This window comes from Mobula hypostoma, chromosome 6 (genome assembly GCF_963921235.1).
Source record: "Mobula hypostoma chromosome 6, sMobHyp1.1, whole genome shotgun sequence".
Classification (NCBI taxonomy): domain Eukaryota; kingdom Metazoa; phylum Chordata; class Chondrichthyes; order Myliobatiformes; family Myliobatidae; genus Mobula; species Mobula hypostoma.
The window spans coordinates 179,521,456-179,544,824 of record NC_086102.1 but is presented as its reverse complement, the minus strand read 5'-3'; the positions used below and the strand labels follow the sequence as shown (position 1 = coordinate 179,544,824).

General features: G+C 38.1%; 1 protein-coding gene across 2 annotated transcripts in view; it reads right to left on the bottom strand.

Moving 5' to 3' along the window:
• Window positions 1–21,592, bottom strand: part of fign (fidgetin) — a 96,523-nt gene extending 74,931 nt beyond the window's left edge. Inside the window, exon 1 of one of the 2 annotated variants that reach the window (XM_063052336.1) lies at window positions 21,446–21,592. Coding sequence is in view for 1 of the 2 variants with exons in the window: in XM_063052335.1 (XP_062908405.1) it covers window positions 20,421–20,445 (25 nt within the window). In the remaining variant the exon portion in view is untranslated. Of the gene's footprint in view, window positions 1–20,420; window positions 21,011–21,445 lie in introns of those variants that run through there. The other variant, XM_063052335.1, reaches the window with a different exon arrangement.
• Between the last annotated feature and the right edge of the window lie 1,777 nt (window positions 21,593–23,369).

The following is a 23,369-nucleotide window of genomic DNA, read 5'->3' as shown; positions in this document are numbered from 1 at the left end:
TGTGTTTTCAGCGCTATTGTGAAAAAAAGCATGTGATTCACAAATAAAATTGGTCCGTTAAATTGGTCAAATTCCCTGGATGTAATACAAGTGGTGGGGCCTGAATACTTCTACAAGGCACTGTAGTTGAGATTGACAACTCTGAAAAGAAACTATGTCTTAATTTTAATCTGCTAGCCATCTGTTATATGGCCTTTCATCGTGACTTGGTTTCACCTTTAGTTACATTTTCATCTCCTTTGTTTTTCCTGTATTTCTCATAGACCTTGCAGAGGACCAAAGAAATACCCTCTGATACCATTATGCCAAGGTGGAGAGGTTTCCGCTTGTTAACGCTGGTCCTGAATGGGAAAAGTAGTGAACAACTCGGGATCATGCTTGGAAGAACCTGAGCTAAAAGGCGCACTCCACAGAAATGGTCAATTTAAGCACTCAAGCAGAACTGTACTGGCCTACCCAGACAACTGCCAGCTCCTTCTATTTGTTTTGGAACTGCATGGATTATCTGAGTCAGCTAGTTAAAAATTGCCTTGTGATACTGAAAACATTATTGAGTAATGAGTTATGAAAATGTCTGTCTGGAATATGCCCCTGTTCTGTACTTGCCATAGAGGAGCTGAAATGAAGTTGTTTGGGGATGCTCTGGAACTGACAATGCGGCCTCCACAATCTTCTCACCACAAGCACAAAATTGATGAAAAGACAGAAAAGCAAAATGGTATACTACCATTTGCCACCTCAAAATTCCTCAAATGATCTCTGAAGTGTACTCGTTACTATAATACAGATTTTCCATTAGCTTGGTTCCACATCAGCAAATATAATTAAATCACGTTTCTGTGATTCTTAATGGAGGGATAAACATGGACTCCTATCTTCCTTGTTGAAGTAGTGTCCATGAGACCATAAGATAAAGGAGCAGAACTAGCCTCAGAGTCTGCTCCAGCATTTCATCATGGCCGATCCATTTTTTCCTCTCAGTCCCAATCTCCTTCTCATCGTATCCTATCATGCCCTGACCAATTAAGAATCTATCAACCTCTGCCTTGAAAACACGTAAAGACTTGGCCTAGGTGTACAGCAGCCACCTGTGCCAACGAATTCCACAGTTTCACCTCTCATTGACTATGGCTACAGAATTTCCTCCACTGCTCCGTTTTAGCTGTTACCATCCAGGAAATGGTACCGCAGCACAAACAAGCTCTGGGACAGCTTTCTCCACTAGCCCATCAGACTGATTAATTTATGCTGATACAATTGTACTTCTATGTTATATTGACTGTCCTGTTGTACATACTATCTATTATGAATTACTATAAATTGCACATTTAGACCGAGATGTAATGGAAAGATCTTTATTCCTCATGTATATGAAGGATACATTGAACAATTCAGTTCAATTCTAAATGGATGTCTCTCTGTTCTGAGGCTGTGTCCTCGGGTCTTAGACTCTACCACCATAGGGAACATCCTCTCTATATCCACTCTATCGAGCCCTTTCAATTAGGTCACCCCTTATCCTTCTGAATTCCAATGAATACAGACCCAGAGCCATCAAATGCTCTTCATATGACAAGCTGTTCAATCCTGGAATCATTCTTGTGAACCTCCTTTGAACCCTCTCCAGTTTTGGGCCCCTCAACCAAGGAAGGTCAGCACATCCTTCCGCAGATAAGGGGCCTTAAACTGTTTACAATAGTCCAAGTGAGGCCTCACCAGTGCTTTATAAAGCCTCAACATTACATCCTTGCTTTTATATTCTAGTGTTCTAATAATAAGTGCTAACATTGCATTTGCCTTCCTCATTACTGACTCAACAGGCAAATTAACCTTTAGGGAATCCTGCACAGGGGTTCCCAAGTCCCTTTGCAGCTCAGATTTTTTAATTTTCCCTCCAATTAGAAAATAGCCTATGCTTTTATTTCTTCTATCAAAATGCAGGACAACAGACTTCCCAGCACTGTATTTCATCCTGGCATCTTTTACCCCAATGAGAGTGCAGCTATGGAATCAGTTTGAAAGATTAACAAAATGTTTGCACTGCCAACAAAAAGGCACATTGCATTCCTGAGTACTATACACGTGCTTCGTTTGTACTTTTGTGCTCAGGTCCCTGGTGTAAGTCTTAAACCCACAATCTTCTGATTCATAGGTGAGTGCGCTACCAACTGAGTCAGAGCTTAAACTTGTGCTAAAACTTGGTGTTATGCTAAAATAGCTGCATTGTTAATATGGCTCAGTAGTTGTACTCTCGCCTCGGAGTCAGAAAAATCCTGATTGATGCCACGTACAAGGAAGAGTTAATTCGTATTCCAGGCTAGAAGTCCAGTGCAGCATTGTGTGGCATGATATTTCTGCAGTGCTGAATCGCCTTCTGCTGGCACAGTTCAAGGAACAAACGGTCATTTTAACTTTTTAACAAAGCATAAAATGGGCAAGAGTCTTACTGTTAAAGTGCACTTAATATTCGTTTGCAATTGTCAGAGGTTGGTCAACCCAGTAACAAAGATTTAACACTATTACCAACATTTTTGAAATGACACTTAAGGAATTCTTTCTGCCTTGGCCAGTATTCCTTCCTTTGCCAGTTGACCCAAATAAAACAACTAAATATTAACTTCGTGTGAGAACAATAATTATCGCATTTCATTTCAAGCTTCAGAATCAGTATCAAGTTTAATATCAGGAGCATATGTCATGAAATTTGTCACCTTTGCAACAGGGGTACAACGCAATACATAATAGAGAAGAAATGAGAATTACTATATATATGAAATTGTTAAATTAAATAAGTAGACAAAAAATAGAAACTAAAAAGTCGTGAGGTAGTGTCCATGGGTTCAAAGTCCATTCAGAAATCTGATGGCAGAGGGGAAAAAGCTGTTCCTGAATTATTGAGTAGGTGCCTTCAGGCTCCTGTATCCCCTTCCTGATGGTAACGATGAGAACAGCATGTCTTATGTGATGGGGTGATTGCTTTAAGAGATTTATTAAATTGCAGTATGAAGAAAGTCTTCTCTTCCTGCTTAAGTTTGTTAAAGTAAAATAATTCAATCTGTATTTACTTTGCAGTGCTAGTGAAATTCTTGTCTAGCATTCAAAAAGTTTTTAAAATGGTAAATCAAAATATGTCTTATGAATTAAAGTCATGAAGTTATTATAAAATTAAAACCCAAAGCTGAAATTCTAGTTAAATATAGGAAGCACAGGATTCTATTGCTATTCAAGATCTGAAATGACCCCCTAATCATACCAAAATACAATCAATGTCAAGATGTTCTATAGCAACAGACGGCATAGTGTGATTTTAATTCTACTGCATCTTTTCCTCCCTATCAAAACCTCTCCTATCAAATTCCTTCATCTCCAGCCCTTTACTTTTCCCACCCACCTAGCTTCACCTTTCACCTTCTAGCTATCATCCTTCCCCTCCCCCCACCTTTTAATTCTGATGTCTTCCCCCTTCTTTTCCAGAAGGCTCAGAATCAGAAACAGGTTTAACATCACTGGCATACGTTGTGAAATTTGTTGTCTTGTCGGCAGTAGTGCATTGCAATACATAATACAAGAAAACACTTGAATTCCAATATATTTTTTTTTATACATATTATTTTATATATAAAATCTAAACAAGTAGTGAGGTAATTTTCCTGGTTTCGATGCCCATTCAGAAATCGGATGGGAGCGGGGAAGAAGTTGTTCCTGCATCATGCTCCTGCCTTCAAGCTCCTATACCTCCTTCCTGATGGTAGCAATGATGGACGCCGCTTTTTTCAGACACTGTTCCTTAAGAAGTCCTCGATTCTGTGGTGGCTAGCGCCCATGGAGCTGACGAAGTTTACAACTCTCTGCAGCCTAAAACATCGACTGTTTGTTCATTTCTCTGGATGCTTGCCTGACCTGCTGAATTCCACCAGCATTGTGTGTGTGTTGCTTTGGACTTTCAGCATCTGTAGAATTTTTTGTGTTCGTATGTATAAAATCTCTTGTGTAAATATCAAAATAGAAAGTAATTTCTTTACAATCATTAGATTTGAGTGAGCTTTTATTTTTTTCCCCCATTCAGTCAATTAGCAATTGATAAATGAAAGGCTGTACAAACGTACAAGCCCACATCTTTCAGAGTACCACTCATGGTGTATTACTCAGGTTTGCTGGATCTCAACCCCTCTTACCCATCCAATTCTTCAGCACAGTGTGGGTGGCACGGTAGAGTAGCGGTTAGCACAACGCTTTACAGTACAGGAGACCCGGGTTCAATTCCTGCTACTGGCAGCAAGGGGTTTGGATGTTCTCTCTGTGACTGCGTGGGTTTCCTCCAGGTACACCGGTTCTTCCTCCCACAGTCCAAAGGCGTACCAGTTGGTAGATTAATTGGTCATTGTAAATTGTGGCTAGCGTAAAAATCAGGGGATTGCTGGGCTCTGGTGTGGCTCAAAGGGCCTATTCTAAACTGTATCTTGATAAATAAAGAAGCATCTGGTATAGGGTACACTCAGCTGATGACAATCAGCTAAACTGAAATTCCAGTGTTTGCTGTAATTATTTTTTTAAGAAGTTCAATGTGTTTGATGAATTTATTTATTGAGGTACAGCTTTTCCAGCCATATGAGCCACACTGTCTAACAATCCCCCACTTAACCCTACACTAATCATAGATTATTGGCAGCTGGTGGAGGAGTGACATCAGCACCAGACTTTGAGGCAAATGGTCCCAAGTTCAAATCCAGCCGGCTCCTTACACTTTCTATCCGTGCTGGATTGACAGCAACTCAGACTTGTAAATAGCAGTCAAATGCTATGCAAATAGCAAAAAATGCTGCTGGAGCTCTGTCATTAATCACTGGACAATGACCAATTATCTTACCAACTGGTCTGTCTTTGCACTGTGGGAAGCACCCGGAGGAAACCCATGCGGTCATGGGGAGAATGTACAAACTCATTACCAACAGTGGTGGGAATTGAACCTGAGTCGCCAGTACTGTAAAGTGTTGTGCTAACTGCTATGCTACTGTGCTGCCAATTTAAAGCATCAAATTAATCCTCCAAAAGGACCACAACCTCGTCCTAGGGATTGCAAGCTTACACGTCTCAATGACCTGGAGAGTTATGTTGGCTGGAGTCAGGGCTTTATGCTTTAGCTCTTTGTAGGGTCACCCATGCCAAAGGTTAGAGGCCAGAATAAGGGAGGTCCACCAGTCCTCCAAGTTCAGGGCTTCAGCTCAGGGCTAACAAACCAGACAGGTAAAACAAAACTGTTATAGAAAGAGCAGTGAAGAATCCTTCCTCATCTGAGTATGAAAGTATCCCTAAGTCTCCACGTGGGACTTGCATGGCTGACAGAGGTGACAACCGACAGAGAGCGACTGACACAATAAAGGAAGCTCTGAAAACCTCCAGGGATGGAGGACCCCCATTGCTCATCACCCCAAACACCTGTGGCATAATGGGCAGTAAGTAAGTACTAAGTTAATCTGGGCTCCAGTCACACTGATAAATATAATGGAATGGTCCAATCAGAAAGACTTTGCTTTTAATTATAATACTGTGGATTGTACAATAACTCTTTAAATATACAGCACATTTCTAAACCTAACCTTGAAATTCACAGAAGATACATCTGTATGGGACATTTAAACAGTAATGCCTTTCAGCCATTGGTCAATACTATACCTTTATTCACTGCCTCAAATTCCAAAATTTATCAAGTATCTGTAAATGTGTCACTCAGATTTATTATGAACCGAATGAGATTACTGGAAAATAGTGCAGAAAGTTACAAAAGAGTCCACAAGAGAAACACAGAAGCCGTTGTTTAAGTTTGACTTTTTATAGTTTTGACCTATAACCAAATCAATTTAGTAAAAAGAAATGCCATCTTCTTTAATAATAATGTGCTGTCAGTAACTGATTGATTGCAATGCGCTCAGTTCAAAATCAGTTCTGAATCGTTCTCCAGTTTGCTGAGATTCCCCCTGCAACTTTTCATAGTTGATGTGATGTGTGCAGAAATTCTACACAACTGCACTCAAAAAAAAATTTCCCCCACACATCTGCAAGCATTCCTGAATCTTCCTTCTGTTGAACTCGAAGCTCGAGAACAGAGAGGCTTGTTGCAAGAGCTGATTTGTTCATGTGCATTCCACTGCAGTAAATACGATGATGTGGAAATAGCAAGCAAGTCATCTGGTCAATGTTCTGGTTCTCCAGAGATCGCACACAATGATAAGACTTCACCTTTTGGAACTTTCTGCAATTTTCACGTCAAATGTAGATCATTTAAATTGATAGCACTGGAATACAGTTATTAAAGCTAATGGTAAAAGGCAAGTATGTGAGAACTTTGCAGCTGATGACTAAACATGAATAATCAAAACCTTTTCCATCTACTGCAGCGACCAGAAATAAAAAACTTAGTAAAAAATCAAGTACAGTATTTTAAAAATCACCTTGAAACAATGCGACATTATGATTCAGTAACAAAAGTATTTCAAACGGTTTTGCCCTTCAAAACATGCAAATATTAATGACGTCAAACTGAAAGAGCATGAATATACAATCTGATTTTCATTCACAACTGGAATCAGTACAAGTTAACTGAACAATGAATGTTTGTTCCCAGGCTCACATATTGCTTTAAATGTCAGAGCTTTAAATTGATCACTACTGCCATTTTAATCATTTCACAGGAAAGTGATACATAACCGGCACATTGTAACACTGCTGATGTATCCACAGTACCAGCAAAGAATGCGTATAGAATTTGCTTTTTAAAATCAGGATTCCTATCACCACAAAAACAGTGAAAAATGAATAATGATGCAATTTTCATTACAAATTTCATTCAAGTACTTTTCCAGAAAGCAAATTCAAAAAAAAAAAATCACAACATCAACACTTCATTATTTTTCAATAGAATAGTACAGCACAGTACAGGCCCTTCGGCCCACAATGTTCTGCCGACCCTCAAACCCTGCTTCCAATATCAGCCCCCACCTTAAATTCCTCCATATAGCTGTCTAGTAGTCTCTTAAACTTCACTAGTGTATCTGCCTCCACCACTGACTCAGGCAGTGCATTCCACGCACCAGCCACTCTGAGTAAAAAATCTTCCTCTAATATCCCCCTTGAATTTCCCACCCTTTACCTTAAAGCCATGTCCCCTTGTACTGAGCAGAGGTGCCCTACATCCAGGTCGTTAATAAAAATCACGAAAATTAGAGGTCCCAGAACAGATCCTTGTGGGACACCACTAGTCACAATCCTCCAATCTGAATGTACTCCCTCCACCATGACCCTCTGCCTTCTGCAGGCAAGCCAATTCTGAATCCACCTGGCCAAACTTCCCTGGATCCCATGCCTTCTGACTTTCTGAATAAGCCTACCGTGTGGAACCTTGTCAAATGCCTTACTAAAATCCACATAGATCACATCCACTGCACTACCCTCATCTAAATGCCTGGTCACCTCCTCAAAGGACTCTATCAGGCTTATTAGACACGATCTGTCCTTCACAAAGCCATGCTGACTGTCCCTGATCAGACCATGATTCTCTAAATGCCCAGACATCCTATCTCTAAGAATCTTTTCCAACAGCTTTCCCACCACAGACGTAAAGCTCACTGGTCTATAATTACCCGGACTATCCCTCTCGAGTTTTACGGTGTGACATTAATTTCATAATCACAAGAAAGTCTGCAGCCACAGGAAATCCAGAGCAACACAAGGATGAGAGGGAAAATGGATTAGCCTTGAGGAAATGGCGGCGCAGACTCAATGGGCCAAATGGACTAATTCTGCTCCTATATCTTATGGTCTAAGGATGTAATGTTGAGGCTTTATAAAGCACTGGTGAGGTCTCACTTAGGCTACCATGAGCAGTTTTTGTCCCTTTATCTGAGAAAGGATGTGCTAACGTTGGACAGTTCAAAGGAGGCTCACGAAAATGATTCCAAGATTGAAAGGATTGTCATACGAGGAGCATTTGACTGCTCTGAGCCTCTCCTCACTGGAATTCAGAAGAACCTATTGAATGGTAAAAGGCTTTGATAGAGTGGATGTGGAGAGGATTTTTCTTAGGGTGAGACATTCTAAGACCAGAGGGCACAGCCTCAGAATAGAGGTACATCCTTTTAGAATACAGATGAAGAGGAATTTTTCTAGCCAGGGAGTGGTGAGTCTGTGGAATTCTTTGCCACAGGTGGCTGTGGAGGCCAAGTCATTGGGTATATTTAAGGGAGAGATTGATAGATTCCTGATCAGTTAGGGCATGAAAAGATACGGAGCAGAAGATTGGGGCTGAGGGAAAATGGATCAGCCATGATGAAATGGCAGAGCAGACTCAATGGGGAAGTGGCCTAATTCTGCTTACAGTTTAACAGACACAAAGTGCTGGAGGAACTCAACAAGTCAGCCAGCATCTGTGGAAAAGAATCAACAGCAGATGTTTTGTATGTGTAACATTAATTTACTTTACTTCACTGGAAGTCCAAGTAGTCTACAATACAATGATATATTGAGTCTACAGTCTAAAAGTGCCTTCTTTTTCAGGCCTTCACACTTCTGTACCTCCTTCCTGGTGGTAGCAATGAGAACAAGGGATGACCTGGGTGATGGGGGTCCATAATGATGATGCCACCTTATGGAGACATCGCTTCTTAAAAATGTCTTGGGATACTCTCGAGGCTGGTGCCCATGATGGAGCTGACTAAGCTTACAACTCTCTGCAGCTTACTTTGATCCTGTGCAGTAGCCCCCACCATACCAGTCAGTAGGTAGCATTCAACACCAATTCATTTTGATCCACTGATTTTCAGAAGAATTTAGTTTCAAAAACAACTTAAAATTTGAGATCAACTACTCTGCCAAAAAAACTAATTGCATCATTCAAAATTCAAATGCAGCACAAAATTCATATTCTATAAGAGATGGGAAAAAGCACAGCTGGAGTTTGTGAATAACTTGCTTCCCTATTTAATACATTGTGCTCATAATTCGTCTATTGTTAACAGCAAATTCCACAAAGCTGAGCACGTTTCATCCTTTCGAATGGAATTGTTCACTACATGGCTGTGTGTTCTCCTCCACTGAACAATTACCCAGGCCTAACCATGAGACTGAAAATGAATATATTCCTTATTTGAGAAAACAGGACATTCAAAAGATGTCTAGTGTCTTGTTTCTATGTTCCTTGTCATTTTCAAAGACACATCTATTGGTGCTTGACAGAGAAAATGCATTAGTAAAATTTCTTCTGCAGCCTTTTTCAGTGACTGGAACATTTCCCGTCTGTTCTATTCAGGAATGTAGACTATTCTCCTTGTGAAGGAAACATAATTACTTGTAAGAACAGCCTAAGATGTCTACATATGAATAATAATTTATATTGCAGAGCAGATTCGCTTCATTCAAGCACTGCTGTTGACCAGATCAGCAAGACTAAAACGTCTTTAAATTAAGACCTCAGGGAAAAGCCATATAGTTATCTACCTGGGAACACATAATGCACCACCATGATGATAAATAAAGTTTTTTTTGTCAAGTAGAAAATTAACTGAAAATATGTAAGTGATAGTTGACCTGATATTGTGCAGTAAGCTGTCAGTGACGGTTTTAACATTTAGATATCCTTTGGGCCAGTAACTTTAAAGTAAAAATATTATAAAGTATCAGAGGTGATTTTCTGCATTAATACATTTAATATACAAATGTCCAGTGACTTAACTAAAAATAAGCTATTTCAGTATTTTGTGCTTTTAGAATATATCAATATTAACATACTGACTTTATTATTATTAACTAATGGTGAGTGGTAGAATATAAAAACAATGTTTAAGGACGTACATTTCATTAGAAACAAAATGTGGATTTTTAGGTTTTGCAAATTTTGGTATTAAGTTTGCTGATATTGATCTTCTTTATCCAGTTATTTTTTTTATCCATATTAACAGTTAATATTCTGCCTATTAACAAGCATATTATGTGAATGGACATTTTAAATTACGCCAGAAAAAATGTACTATTTACACCAACGTCTCTCCAAAATAGTAACAATTTTATGCAACACAATCCATCCTAAATGTTGAATACAAATACCAAAAAGAACTATTTCAGAAAGGCAAGCCCTTAAAATTGTTGGCATTAGTGTACTTTTATCTCTCGAATCAGCTTTCCAATCATCAAACATAGCAACCTTGTGCATTGTACTCAATTCAAGAGTGACTGAACAAAAATTTGGCAGATCATTTTTTGGTGCTGGGCTGTGGCCTGGAGAGCTGCTGAACAGGAAGGTGCTTTGCTGTCATTTAAATGGATGACAGGGTAGTTTTGTTACTAATGTGGGAGCATCTCATTTGACTATTTTCTCAGGCACTGTGTAAAGGTAAATAAAACAGTGAGCAAATCAAGAAGAGTGAAAGGATGTAAACTGAGGGTGGAGCAAACGGGGTGCAACATTACCTTTCCTTGCTGCAGAGAAATCAAAGGCAACATCTAAAATGCATGACCTGTACTCAGTTTAAAGTAAACAGTGGATAGTGATTCCAATCCCCATGTGTCACTGCAATGATGGCTTGACAGGTTAGACTTTGAGCAGACAGAAATGAAAGCTATCAATTCAAATTTAATTCAGCAAACTTTCAAATTTAAACAGTTTGCCCTATTATTGGAACCCTTTTGAAGATTAAGCAATTGCATGGAATTATTAACCTTAATATTATTTATTTACCGATGTTTAAACCAGAAACACGCTGGCTTCTCGGAGATTATGTGGAAAGTGCCTATTCTCAATAACGCTGAAAAGGGTTTTTAAAAAAAAAGAATCAACTATAGTTAATTACAGGAAGCCTGAAATAGTTGGAAGTATAAATATTAATATTTAATCTTTGATTAGCATTTTTCCTGTGACTTGAAGACTAAATATACACAGAAAGTTTCAAACGTTTGTTGGAAAGCAGTGCAAGACAAATTTTAAGGAAAAGTGCTGGAATAAAGGAAAAACTGATTTATCATTTGGATGTGACAGAATGTTAAGAAATAGCACTACTAAGTGTTTACTGAAAAGAGAAGAAATTGAAATGTTGAAGAGTTTCTTTGCTTTTGCTGGTGATCATAAAAAACTAAATAAATATTATGTCCCTCAAAAACTTAAAAGATGGGATGTACCTCATTTAATGGCATTCAAAACATATCAAGCTCTCTTTCCCCCTTTACCCTCTTTTCGAATGTTATGTCTATTTTAATGAATTGTATCCCCACTTTGAATAAGATTTGACTTGGTTAAGTTTACTGGACATGACGATGGATTTCCCAACCAGCTCTTTGTGTGAACTGGCACTTTTGGACATGCTAACAAGTATCAAATACATAAGAAAAAACAACTTAGGAGTTCTTACAAAAATACATGTAAAGGGTGCTTAGCAAACATACATAAGGTTCATGCAAGACTTTCAAACGTTATATCTGAAGGGCTCAGATCTAATCGAAATAAAGCCTTATTTCCTCCGCACAGAAAATTCCTGAGTCCAACTATGCAGCACTTCAATTTTAAGTTTGATTTCATATGGTATGCATTAAAAGACAGAATATGGAATTATCATCATGTTTTCCATGATGGCACGTTATTATGCAGAGACAAAATACAAGTAAATTGGCCCATGGGTAGTCAAAGCATGGAGCAATGGGTTCATCAAGATAATGAAATAATACTTTGCTCCGCTGATGATCACCCATGAATTTCATATACTTTTACTAATAAAAATGAGTTTTATTAAATATATTAAATTATAAATATAACATGGTTATTCTGGGCCCCACTGTAATTTTAAAATAATGATTAAAACAAGGTATCCAAAAGGGTCAATGGATAACTGTATGACAGAACATTACAGGAGCCTCAGTCAATTACAAAAAGCCCATCAGTTGTTCTGACAATTGAAAATAACAATGGAGACCAATGAAAATTCTTGAATCAAAAAACGCTTTGATACAAATTGAAGAAAGCGATATCTTGTATGAGAGGGTTCACAGTTTTGGAGGTCAGATGGCTGCATCCTAAAAGACAATGCCAATGTTGTGGACAGCAGCAGAATTATGAGACATCTAAAGAATGGATATTGAGCTTTCTTCCCATAGATTAAGGTGCAATGTAAATATGTACTAAGAGAAGACTCAAGGAAAATGTGCACAGCTAATTAAATACAAGAAAAAAAAAGTCCAGAAGCAAAAACTCCAGACCAACACAAAAAATACGATGCCAAAGTTAAAGTTCATTAACTCCCTATCACATCATTAGGGAAAGAATTAAATCTACAGCTGGTAACCTTGATAGAGGGAATGTGCTGGAGAACATTCCAAACAGAAGCAGCGTGGTAGTGTAGTGGTTAGCACAACGCTTTACAGTACCAGTGATCCAGGTTCAATTCCTGCCACTGCCTATAAGGAGTTGGTACGTTCTCCCAGTGATCACATGGGTTTCCCCCGGGTGCTCCGGTTTCCTCCCACAGTCGAAAAGATGTACTGATTAATTGGTCATTGTAAATTGCCCCAATATTGGGCTAGGATTAATTTGGGGGATTGCCTGGTGGCGCAGCTCAACGGGCCAGAAGAGTTTATTCTGTGTTGTATGTCAAAGCATTGATGTGGATTTATCTGTGTGTGATAGGATAAATATAGAATATTCACAATATTGAATTTTCATCCAGGTCCTTAACTTTCTAACTCTACTCTGTTAGTTTTGTTGAATATATTAAGAGCTAAATAAAGACAAAATGTTTTAGATTTCCCAGTAAAGGGATGTGTGTATTTTCTTCTTTTCCAAAACCATCTGTAGTCTATGCCATTTAAAAAAAAATACAAATTGCCATACAAATTTACTTTAATTCACATTATCTCAATGAGATCATTTTGTGTCAAAATATAATGTACAGATTAACAAGAATATATTAATCTAACTAATAATATACTTTTTCCAGCTCTTTCCTCATAAATTACTCCAATTTTTCCTCAAATTTCAGGCACATAAACAAATAATAAATAAAGCAATCAGGAAGGAACACATTTAGAACTTTCTTTCAGTATTGTTCTATAGTTCTCTGCTCAAATGCATGCAAAAATACTTAGGAGACTGCATTAGTTCCTTAAGAAAGATTTTAGCTTCAACTTAATTTCTTCCATTAAACTGAAGATGAAAATCTGATCCAGTACTACACCGCACTATTGAATATCCTTTTCTATGGTTCATCACACTGGTACTTTAGCCAATCGTAACATATTTGCCTTAGCACATGGCTATTCATCTTAATTAATATTCGGTGTTAAAAATTTTAAAGTGAACTTCAAGCATAAAGTATGCAGAGAGACAGCAGGATTCCTTTCTCTTCCATTAATACAAGACGGGCAATTGCTCCCGAATTTATCTTGAATCTCAAAATTATACAGTCTTAAAATATTAACTCTTTCCCAAACTTCTCTGATGATATAAAAATTCACAATGCCGTTCTAGTTATTGATGAACAACATGGTCTTTAATTCACGATAACAATTTTATGCTGCTTAAAATTGTCAATTACATCTGGTAGATTCCTTAAATTTAATTTTATGCAGAGGTAACCTTTATCGGACTGAATAAAAAAATAGATAAACCAAATCTCAAAAGCATGAATATTAAATTATAAAATAGGTGTGGGTAATATAAATCTCATGTGCCCATGGAAATGTATTATCCTTATTGTGGAAATATTAAACATTGAGAATAAATTTGCATCAGAAGTAGTTATGTGACATGTAATAAAGCTACTTTACCCAAGAATAAACTATTCTACTTTCTGGAACTTACTGAATAAAAACACAACAAGCAAATCACAAAATTCTAGTTCAAACAGAAATCAAGACTAATGTTGGCTACTATACATTTCACTGAAGGCTGAAGGCTGAAATGGGGTCCTAAATTAGTCCTCCTAAATTAATAATGCGATTTGACTGCATCTTCTATTGGCAACTGGATGTGATTAATAGTATTGCTTACAACAACAAGAGGGTCAAACCCTAATCCCAAACTCACTATGGTAAAGAGGAAAGCAGATGGGTCACAACTCGACATTTGCACTTGAGTGAATGACAAGTCATAACAGATCAAAATACCCAATTATTCCTTGCCTTTAGCAAATAAAAGTTGCTTTAAAACTCTGCAGTTTATCACAGTGTTAAAAAATTCGACTATCTCGTTCACGAAAGTACAGACAGGTCAAGTTTGCCACAGCCACAATAAGACAGTTCAGCAAAGGGAATCCAAGCAGCTGTATCTGTGAATATAGACTCAACACACTGTGAACAGTGGCTCCTGTGGATAGTGAACTAAATCATTCCAAGTCTCTTGCAACGGTAAATAGGCCAAACATCTTCTATCTACCGTCAGTAACTTAAAATACTTTGCATAGAAAATACACATAGTACCCAGCAACTACACTGTCAATATGGTGCACAGCATTACCCAATGCAAGCAAACACGATTGTAAATATTTAGCTTAAGCTTCAATGACAAATGAAGAATATTTGTTTTCTCACTCATTAGCTTCATTTACATCTACACAAAATAATACAAACATCTAAAAAAGAATTTAATGTTTTTAAACCTTAATCTTTCAAAATTCTCATCTAGCTACAAATGTTATGCTTTGAGAAGTTAACCCATGCCTTTTTATTTGCATGAAAAGGTTTATTTTTCTATTTTATTATAAATATAATTGACTTAGATTTACTCCACCCTCAGAATGAAAAATGTAAATATTAAGCTTACTTTCATTTGTAACAAATAATGAATATTAAAAGCCAAATCATGCAAAACCTGAGAAAAGGGTAAGATTTATTAAATCTAAACAAAGTCCAGTGAACAATGTGCAGTTACTAACCAGTGGTTTTTCAGCTACATTCTGTATCTTATTGCAATATAAAAATTATGCACATCCCCTCATACATTAACCATAAAATATATTAGTGTTAAAATAATTGAAATTCAAAAAAACTATGAGCTTATAAAGAAGATAATGAAATTTATGTAATATATGATTTTTGAGTCAATTGTTACAGAGAATAACAGCTAAAATGCACTTTATACAGCTATTAAAGATATGACCCTATTGCAGCTCTCTTTTGCGGTGCACTTTCTACATCGGCAAGGCCATTAATCAAATGGCAGGTTCAAATTGATGCATTTTATATAGACAGCCCTGACCACACACTTTAATTGCCTAGTATTAAATAGTAATTAAGTTTAAGTTTAATTAAAAAATTAAGTGGATGTTACAGCCATTTATTGGTTTGAAGAAGTCTTTAGCAGTCACAGTCCTCCCAGTCTGAATGGTGAAGATGCTGCAATTTGTTATCGACAGTCACTCAAATATGAGGTCATTTCCCAAGTCTGCTGCGAACAAAGGTGAACTAGGCAACTAATGAATGCTATGACCAAGAAGAACATAGACAATCTGGAGGCAAATGGTAATAAAACTTAGTAAAGAAAAATGTAGCAGTGATTGAGACACACCTTCATAAAGTACTGCCATCAAGCAGTTTTACTGACAATCAGTTTGCTTATCCTTCAGGTACATCATAAGCCACCAGGCAGAGTAATTTCAATTTTAAAATTATCACAAAATTACTTAATTCTATAGTTAAATAGGACTGACCAAAAAACTTACTTTTATTAGAAGCCCAAAATGAACAATTCCACTTTACACCATTATTTAAATGTTATACAATACACATATTATGAAATTATTCATGACTAAATCAGCATGTTCATTTTTTAAATATTTCATATTTAAAATCTGAATGATATTCTGTCAAAGAGAATTACAATTGTTAAATGTATAATTCCAAAAGTACTTATTTCTCATATCTTGCTTATATTAATCCCATTTTTTCACTACCCTTCTGTTCACGCAATTTCTGATATGGAATTTATTATTCTACACTGAATCTTTAACAGCCACATTCATTCAATCACTTCTCATTAAGATTAAACTAGAAGATTTTAAACAGGCTTTCCTGATTGTTCAACAAGCTGATCAAGTGAGCAACAACTAGACAAACCTGAATGGTCCTGGGTTCGATTCCCGTCTGGGCTAAATTAGTCCTCTGCCAAAACACAAGAGTTTGCCACAGCAACTCTGTGTCAGGGAGGAAAGAGAAAGCTACCCAGAGTTCATTATTTTAATCCAATGAATCCTGTAAGAATGTGTGCACATTTAGATTCGAACAGCCTACCAACATTCACTGGCGGGCTTGCATGTAAACAAAAGCAACTTTAAACTGTAGCACGGTGACTGAAGACTATTATCCACAGGTCTAAGCATTTATAAAAGGTGAGAGATGAAGAAGACTATATAAAAGATTAATGCAAGCTTCTACCTGCCACTCTTGAAAAAATTGTCGTGAAATGTTACTATAATTTGATGGTATTATTAAAAGTATTTTTTTTCTTTTAAGAATCTACACTACAGAACAACTTTCATTGAAAGATAATGTTGGATTTGGCAAAGATTATGATAATTTTGGTAAATACAGAAGGAAAAAACCCACTGATTTCAATTTTTCATTATGCATTTGTGAATATGCAAGATTATCAAGCAAAACACGGGAATTATAAAATAAATGCTTTTACAGTCTCAGCTGGTTGGCTCCTGTAACTATGTCTGATTTTGAACAGGACTAATGCACTCCACAAGGCAAAGAATTGTAATTGTGTTTTTCAGTTTCATATTGCAGCAAAGTAAAAAATCAATACCGTTTGTCTAGCCTGCAGTAAAAATGGAATCTCTTATTGAGTAATTAAACACCCATTATTGTCATGGACAGCAAAACAATGAATTTTAAAAGAGAACAAATTTTTATAATGAAATACTGGAGTGACAAATACATTTCTAGAAATAGACGGACAATAAAATTCCTAAATGCTTTTGGTATTGAACAAGGCAAAGAACTGGAAGAGGGAAAAAAGAACAATCATGCAATAACAATGTAACCTTGAACTAAAATCATTTCAGCTGGATATAAAATACAGGCTCCGGCATTTGAACATACTTTGAACTTTTATCTCTGGATCACTGTCAGTATTTGAAAGAAAGTAAGTAATTCTGGCAACAGTGCAGTTAATGTAAATAGATTGGAATTTGCTGCATTCTTATTTTTGGATCTTTTAAATTCACATAATGTTGAGACAGTGCCAACTGTGTCTTAGCATCTGACTATGTAAGTAATTGACCACTCATTTCACCAGATATTTTGATGCACCATATTTATAAAGTTAAGTTTGTCTGCGCATGCAAATAATGACCCTGTTATCAAATCTGTATCAGGCCATTGCAATGAATCGTTAATGCACTGGTCAGCAAGTATGCTTTGCACCCACAGACTTCTGGTCAATACACAGCTATTTCCAGTCCAGGGTGTCTGAGACAGGAGTTTGAAGCTGATTACATAGACATTTTTCCGACATTCCCAAACCCGTATGGCAGTTTACCAACATTTCCATCACATTTTTACAGACCAGACTACTGATATGCTCTCAGGTACCAAGGCTCCTGCAGTCAATGTATGGCATTCTGCCAAGTACGTAGCTACATGGTATTTCAGAGCCTTGTATAAAGCATTCACTGGGCAATAGAAAGAGAACTCTGCAAAATACTGGAATATTACAAACACAATTTGGGAAATGAAAAAAATTGGGATTTGGATTTACGAACTTCAAATCTCGTTTTCCTCTATTTCAATTACTTTATATTCTGAAACTGATTCAATTGTTATTTTGCTCAGAACTTTTCATGGAAATATTAAAAAGTTGTCCCTCCGCTACACTGTAATCATATATAGCAGTTACTAATCTGCTCTATTAAAATGTAAACACTGTAATGAAGACATCAGTTTTTAGGCAAATGTCTTCCTGTGCCACTTGGGATATGATAATTACTTGTGTAAATCTATGGATGCTCATGAATTCTCCACAAGTCCAGATTAAAAGTATTAACATTAAATCTCCCTTCCCCCAATGTTCTCCCCTGAAACCCACTCCCCTCACCATCCCCCTCTTTAGGGACTCCCCTGTCCAATTCCCAATTTGCACACGAATCCAAATACCACTTCTTACCAGCCACTGATCTGCTTTTTAAATTGTAAGGCAAGAGCTAAATTTTGACGCAACATACTGAGTTACAACTACCTTAACTACCTGGAAAGAAACAGCTCTTCTATTTCATTCTCCTGTACCAGAGTGAATATTTCATTGGCGAATGATACTTCCGAAGGGGGCTCGAATGATGCTTCAAACAGAATCACAGAAGGTGCTGAAGGTAAAGGAGAGCCTCAAACTTTTTTTTTTGGCTTTAATTTGTTTGTGCTGCATGCTGTCAGTCAGAACACACAAAAAAATTGACCAAGCAGACAATCTCAGCAGCTGAATGTTGATCATGTCAGGGAAGTGTGTCAAGGATTTGTGGTCCTTCATCTTCAGCAGCAGAGCAAACACATCCCTCAGAGCAGCGACAGACAGCTGGTTTCACTTTGTTATGTAGCCCAACCTAGATCTGTACAAAAAATTGTCAGCACTCACAGAAATAACACAAAGAAAACATATCCAGCTGCTGAAAGGGTGAACATCATGCATATTAGAAATGGGATTTGTTATATTTGCATGATGCTAGCTCCCCTGGGTCTCCTCTTTCTAATCTAAAGCACAAACACAACACTTAACATATTTGCTTACAGCTGACAAGCTGAGGTTGATGGCATTTTACTACAGCAGTCTTATTTACAGATACTGTAAAATGCATTATGCTTTAACCAGAAAAGGACAAAAGTACTGTTTATTACATACTTGCTCAAATATTCATTATTTTTACTGCTTATCTATTAAGCAATGTAACATGCACATTAAAATCATTTTTCTGCAATTTAAAAATAATTATATTTGAAGCCACAGTGGATACAAAAATCAGGCAACCTATTTATTTTGTATAAAGTTATTTTCCATATGTAGACCGATAATTTAACTCTTAAAAGCCAATGCTCTGCTGACACTGACATTGTTGAACAATTTCACAAATGCAAACTTGGGCATTTAGGAATGTCTCTCTACTTGTGCGGATTTTAGCGCTTTTCCGGAAAGTATCATTCTCGAATATTTTGTCTAAGCAAACAGACTCCATTCAAGACAGATCTTTTTTTAAAGTTGCGGTTGCTTGTACATGAGCCACAGTCGGGATGGGGTACACGGGGAGGCATATTGCTTTCGAATGATTACACCACGGCAATTCGCTCACATGCATAATACTTTAGCCAAAGTCCCTGGACCCCCTCCGCATATTAATTCGTATGACAACGTTTGCATGGGGATGCAAGGGGGCCCAAAGTCCTCGAACTGGAAGGGGGACGGATGGGGTAGACATATGTCATCGTCAATATGTGGAAGTACACTTCACGGTGTTTACGTGATGCCACTGAAGGACTGCCATCACTGACCACCTCAGGAAGGCGAAAACAAAATAACCCTCACACGTTGCTTTCACGCGTCCCTGGGCCGGGTGAAATTTCCTAAGTTTGCATTTTATTTCTGCAGAGACTCGCCGAGGCAAAAGTCTTCACATCAAATTTAACTGGTGCCCCTATTGATTAGACAAATCACGAATTCCTGTAAATATCTCATTAAAATAAACTAAGCGTAGAAAATCAGATTCTACTCCAAATATCCAACAGCATAAGGTCTTTATTGCTATCTTCGATTTCGGACTTTAGGACTACATTAATTGGCGGAACATTTTTATTTCCCTTGTCCTTAACTCAAACCACTCTTGGGTTTGTTATGGCTGTGTACACATCTGTATCCATGCAATGTAATTAAATGGCATACACATTTACATATAATTCTCGAAAATAAGCTGCCAAACACCCTCAACCAGGTTTTAAAATCTGTAATTGATTAATGCGTTCAAGTTTTGTTGCCAATAAGATTTTTGAAATAAGTGGCACATCAGTATTTTTTTTAAATCCTAAATCATACGACTGATAATTATAGGTAACCGATGCCTAACCCTAACCTGCTTTCCGCTGGCCGCTCACTGTGAAATTCGCACTAATGAATACCAATTGCAAAAATCGCATTCCCGTCAAATAGCAGTTCTCATCAACTTGTACTGCCCCCGATTTAAAATTTATAAACGCGATAGCCTCTCCACAGCATCCTGAGCGCACCACTACTAAATCCGCTATGAATATATATTACAGCTTTAACGTGAAATCGGAAGACTCCCTGAAGCTCCAAAATTATGAATGGTATATATTAAACATCTTTAAGGAGGGAAAAAAAGCCTTCTGCTCTCAAGAGTCTTTTGCAAATGACAAAATACAACAGCAACAACAAAAAAAAATCATACCATAAACACTCGCGCTACTGATCATTTCTTGCAGCCGCACAATTGAATTCACATTCAGAATTCCAACGGTTGGGTTTTCATTAACCACTTTTTCCCCCTCTCTCTCTCGGCTATCAAATTTCACTGCTGAAAACGTGGAGCCTTTCGTCAGGTATTCATTTAACCTACATGCATATAATTAGGGGGGAAAAGCGACATCAACAAAAAAAAAGGGATCCGAGGGAGACCAGAGGAGGGAGAGAGAGCGCGCGCGCGCGCGCGCACACAGACACACACATACACACACACACACAAACACACACACACACACACACACATAAAATACAACCACATGATCTCGAATCCCAGTCGCTGTCAATTTCACTCACTTCCATGGAAACTAACAAGAAGCTCCGGGGAGGACAGTAATAGGATCGCTTTACTGTATATACCATTAGATTATACATATTCATGGCACAATACGCCCACCATGCTTCCTCCCAAGCCTGAAAATAGATGATGTGGTTATCTCTTCAGACCCGAACAGTTACAGCATAGGCTCAGCCTCGCTTCTGACACTTGAGTGCTGTTTTTTTTTGGAATAAAGAATTCCCCTTGTATACCATGACAAGTAATTGCTTTTATTACACTTTGACCAGAAGTTGTTTCCCTAGCAGATCAAGCTCCGAAGCACTCTCACTTTCTCACCGGCTGCCTGATTCGACAGCAGAATAAGTCTGCCCAGCTCCAATGGGGAACAGAAGATGCACATGGGGGGTGGGGGGGCCGAACTCTCGAAATCTCGCTGCTGCAATTCCCCCGCTCACTTCAATGAAAACTCTGACTCTTCCTTTGTTTTGCAAGAGTCCGCTACAGGCCACGGATAATGCAAGGGGGGTCTCCCGATGAAGATAAACATTGGGCAAGTCAGGCGCGGTTTTTTTTTTCCGCTCCGTGCACATAATCTCTCTCTCCTTGCGCTCGCTTCGGTTTACGGGATTCAAACATAAATGTTGCTGCCATTCGAGGCGGAATAAAAGTCTTACCTGGGATCGCTCAGAGGGCCGCCGCAATTCGAACCATCCACCCCGTGTTTACTGTTGAACGGGAACTCGACGTGAGTGAGAATTGCCAGGGCTTTGAAATCATTCCAAGTTTTCAAACCAGTGCGCTCGGATGCCTGCCATGTTGGAATTCTGACCCAAAACAGCTGCCTGGGCCGAGGCGAGCAGCACGCATGCGTCCGAGCCGGAGAGGCAATTTCAAACCAGCTCTCAGCAATGCAAACTGCAGACACCGAGTGCTTCACTGAGAGAGTCGCCCAGCTTCAGCAAGTTACAACCTCTGTCTTCAATCTCGGGTGCTCTCTTCGTCAAATACTCCTTGCATTCCCCCCCCCCCGCCCCCGAATGAAGTGTCCCGAACCACTTTTAGTTTTTTTAAGCAGCTTTGTTGGCTACTGTTAACTGGTAAAGGAATTTAGCGTTGTTACTAAAATATTAACACACTTCAGGTTTTGGATTAATCAAGATTTTTATGAACAGGTGTATTAAATTATCCCCTTTCCAACGACTGTGAAACATCCGCTCGTCATAACTCAGTTGCACAGAAATGAAGATTAAAGGACGCCATTGTATTGACCGATGGCATGTATATAGAACATAGAACACAGGAACGGGCCCTTCGGCCCACAATGTTATGCCGAACCAGCCAAAAAGGAAATTAAAAAACCAAAACTATTCCCTCCTACGCACACAATGTCCTCCCCCCTCCACCTTCCTCATATTCGTGTGCTTATCCAAACGTCTCTTTTTTGCCTCTACCACCATAACAGACAGCACATTCCAGTCATCTACCACTCTCTGGGTAAAAGCCCTTCACATCCTCTTTAAACCTACCGCCCTCTCACCTTCAATGCATGCCCTCTGGTCTTAGACATTTCTACTTCGAAATGTTGTTTTGAAACGTTCTGTTGTTAAGCACGATACTATTGATTGTCTCTGACGAGCCCAGAAGTATCTCGAGTTATTCTCCGACGGCCCGGAGAAAAGTCTGATAAAATATATCACATCAAATTCAACCTCAGAGTTTTAAAGGAAAAATGTTGTTCTTTGACATCTGAAATACAAACACACATGTACAGCACTGTCTGTGTGTACCTTCAATCAGCGATTTAGAAGAGCTCTAAATGTTATCTTATAAATAACAATACGTTTATAAAGAACCTTATGTTTTAAGTTACAATGATAAAGCGAGCCTCTGCTATAACGGGACATTCACAGAGGGAAATGAAACAGAGGCATAATTCAAAAAAGGAAATGTGTAATAAAGTGTAACTGCACAAGTGTTGGATTAATCTGTAATTATGATTCCTTAGAAGATATCTGTAGCTATTGGCGTGCATGAATAAAAAGGACCAAATAGTGTTCAAGTGGTGCAAATTCATTGGTGCACTCCATTGGGTCGAACTGAAACATCATTTGCAATGTGTTTGTAGTGCAGCTTTGGGGAGAGTTTTATTTCGGTGGAATTGATCAATGTATTCAAACAGTTTTGTACATTTAGGACAAAGATATTTCAAAACGTAATCTGGAAATTTCAAATAAAAGCAGAAAATGTAGTCGTGTGCAGTATATCAAAGATCACCAGTGAAGGGAAAAGGTGACTGATAGCACCCTGGCCGTGTACTCTATATCAGCTGAAAGCAACGGATGAAGAATTATGGAATATCTTGAAATGAAGATAGAAGAGGGGGAGAATGTGAGGAGGAAGGGATTTCTCTCCGCAGATCAAAAAATGTCCGGGAAATAAATGGGAAAAGTTTGAAAACATATCGATCGTTATATTAAAGTACAAACAATATAACAACTTCACAAATTATGGGGCGGGGGTGCAATATTTGGTCGTTAATGTTCGTCAACCCCAGAGGCTCGGATATTAATTTTCCTGAGTACCGAATACTTTTCTAAC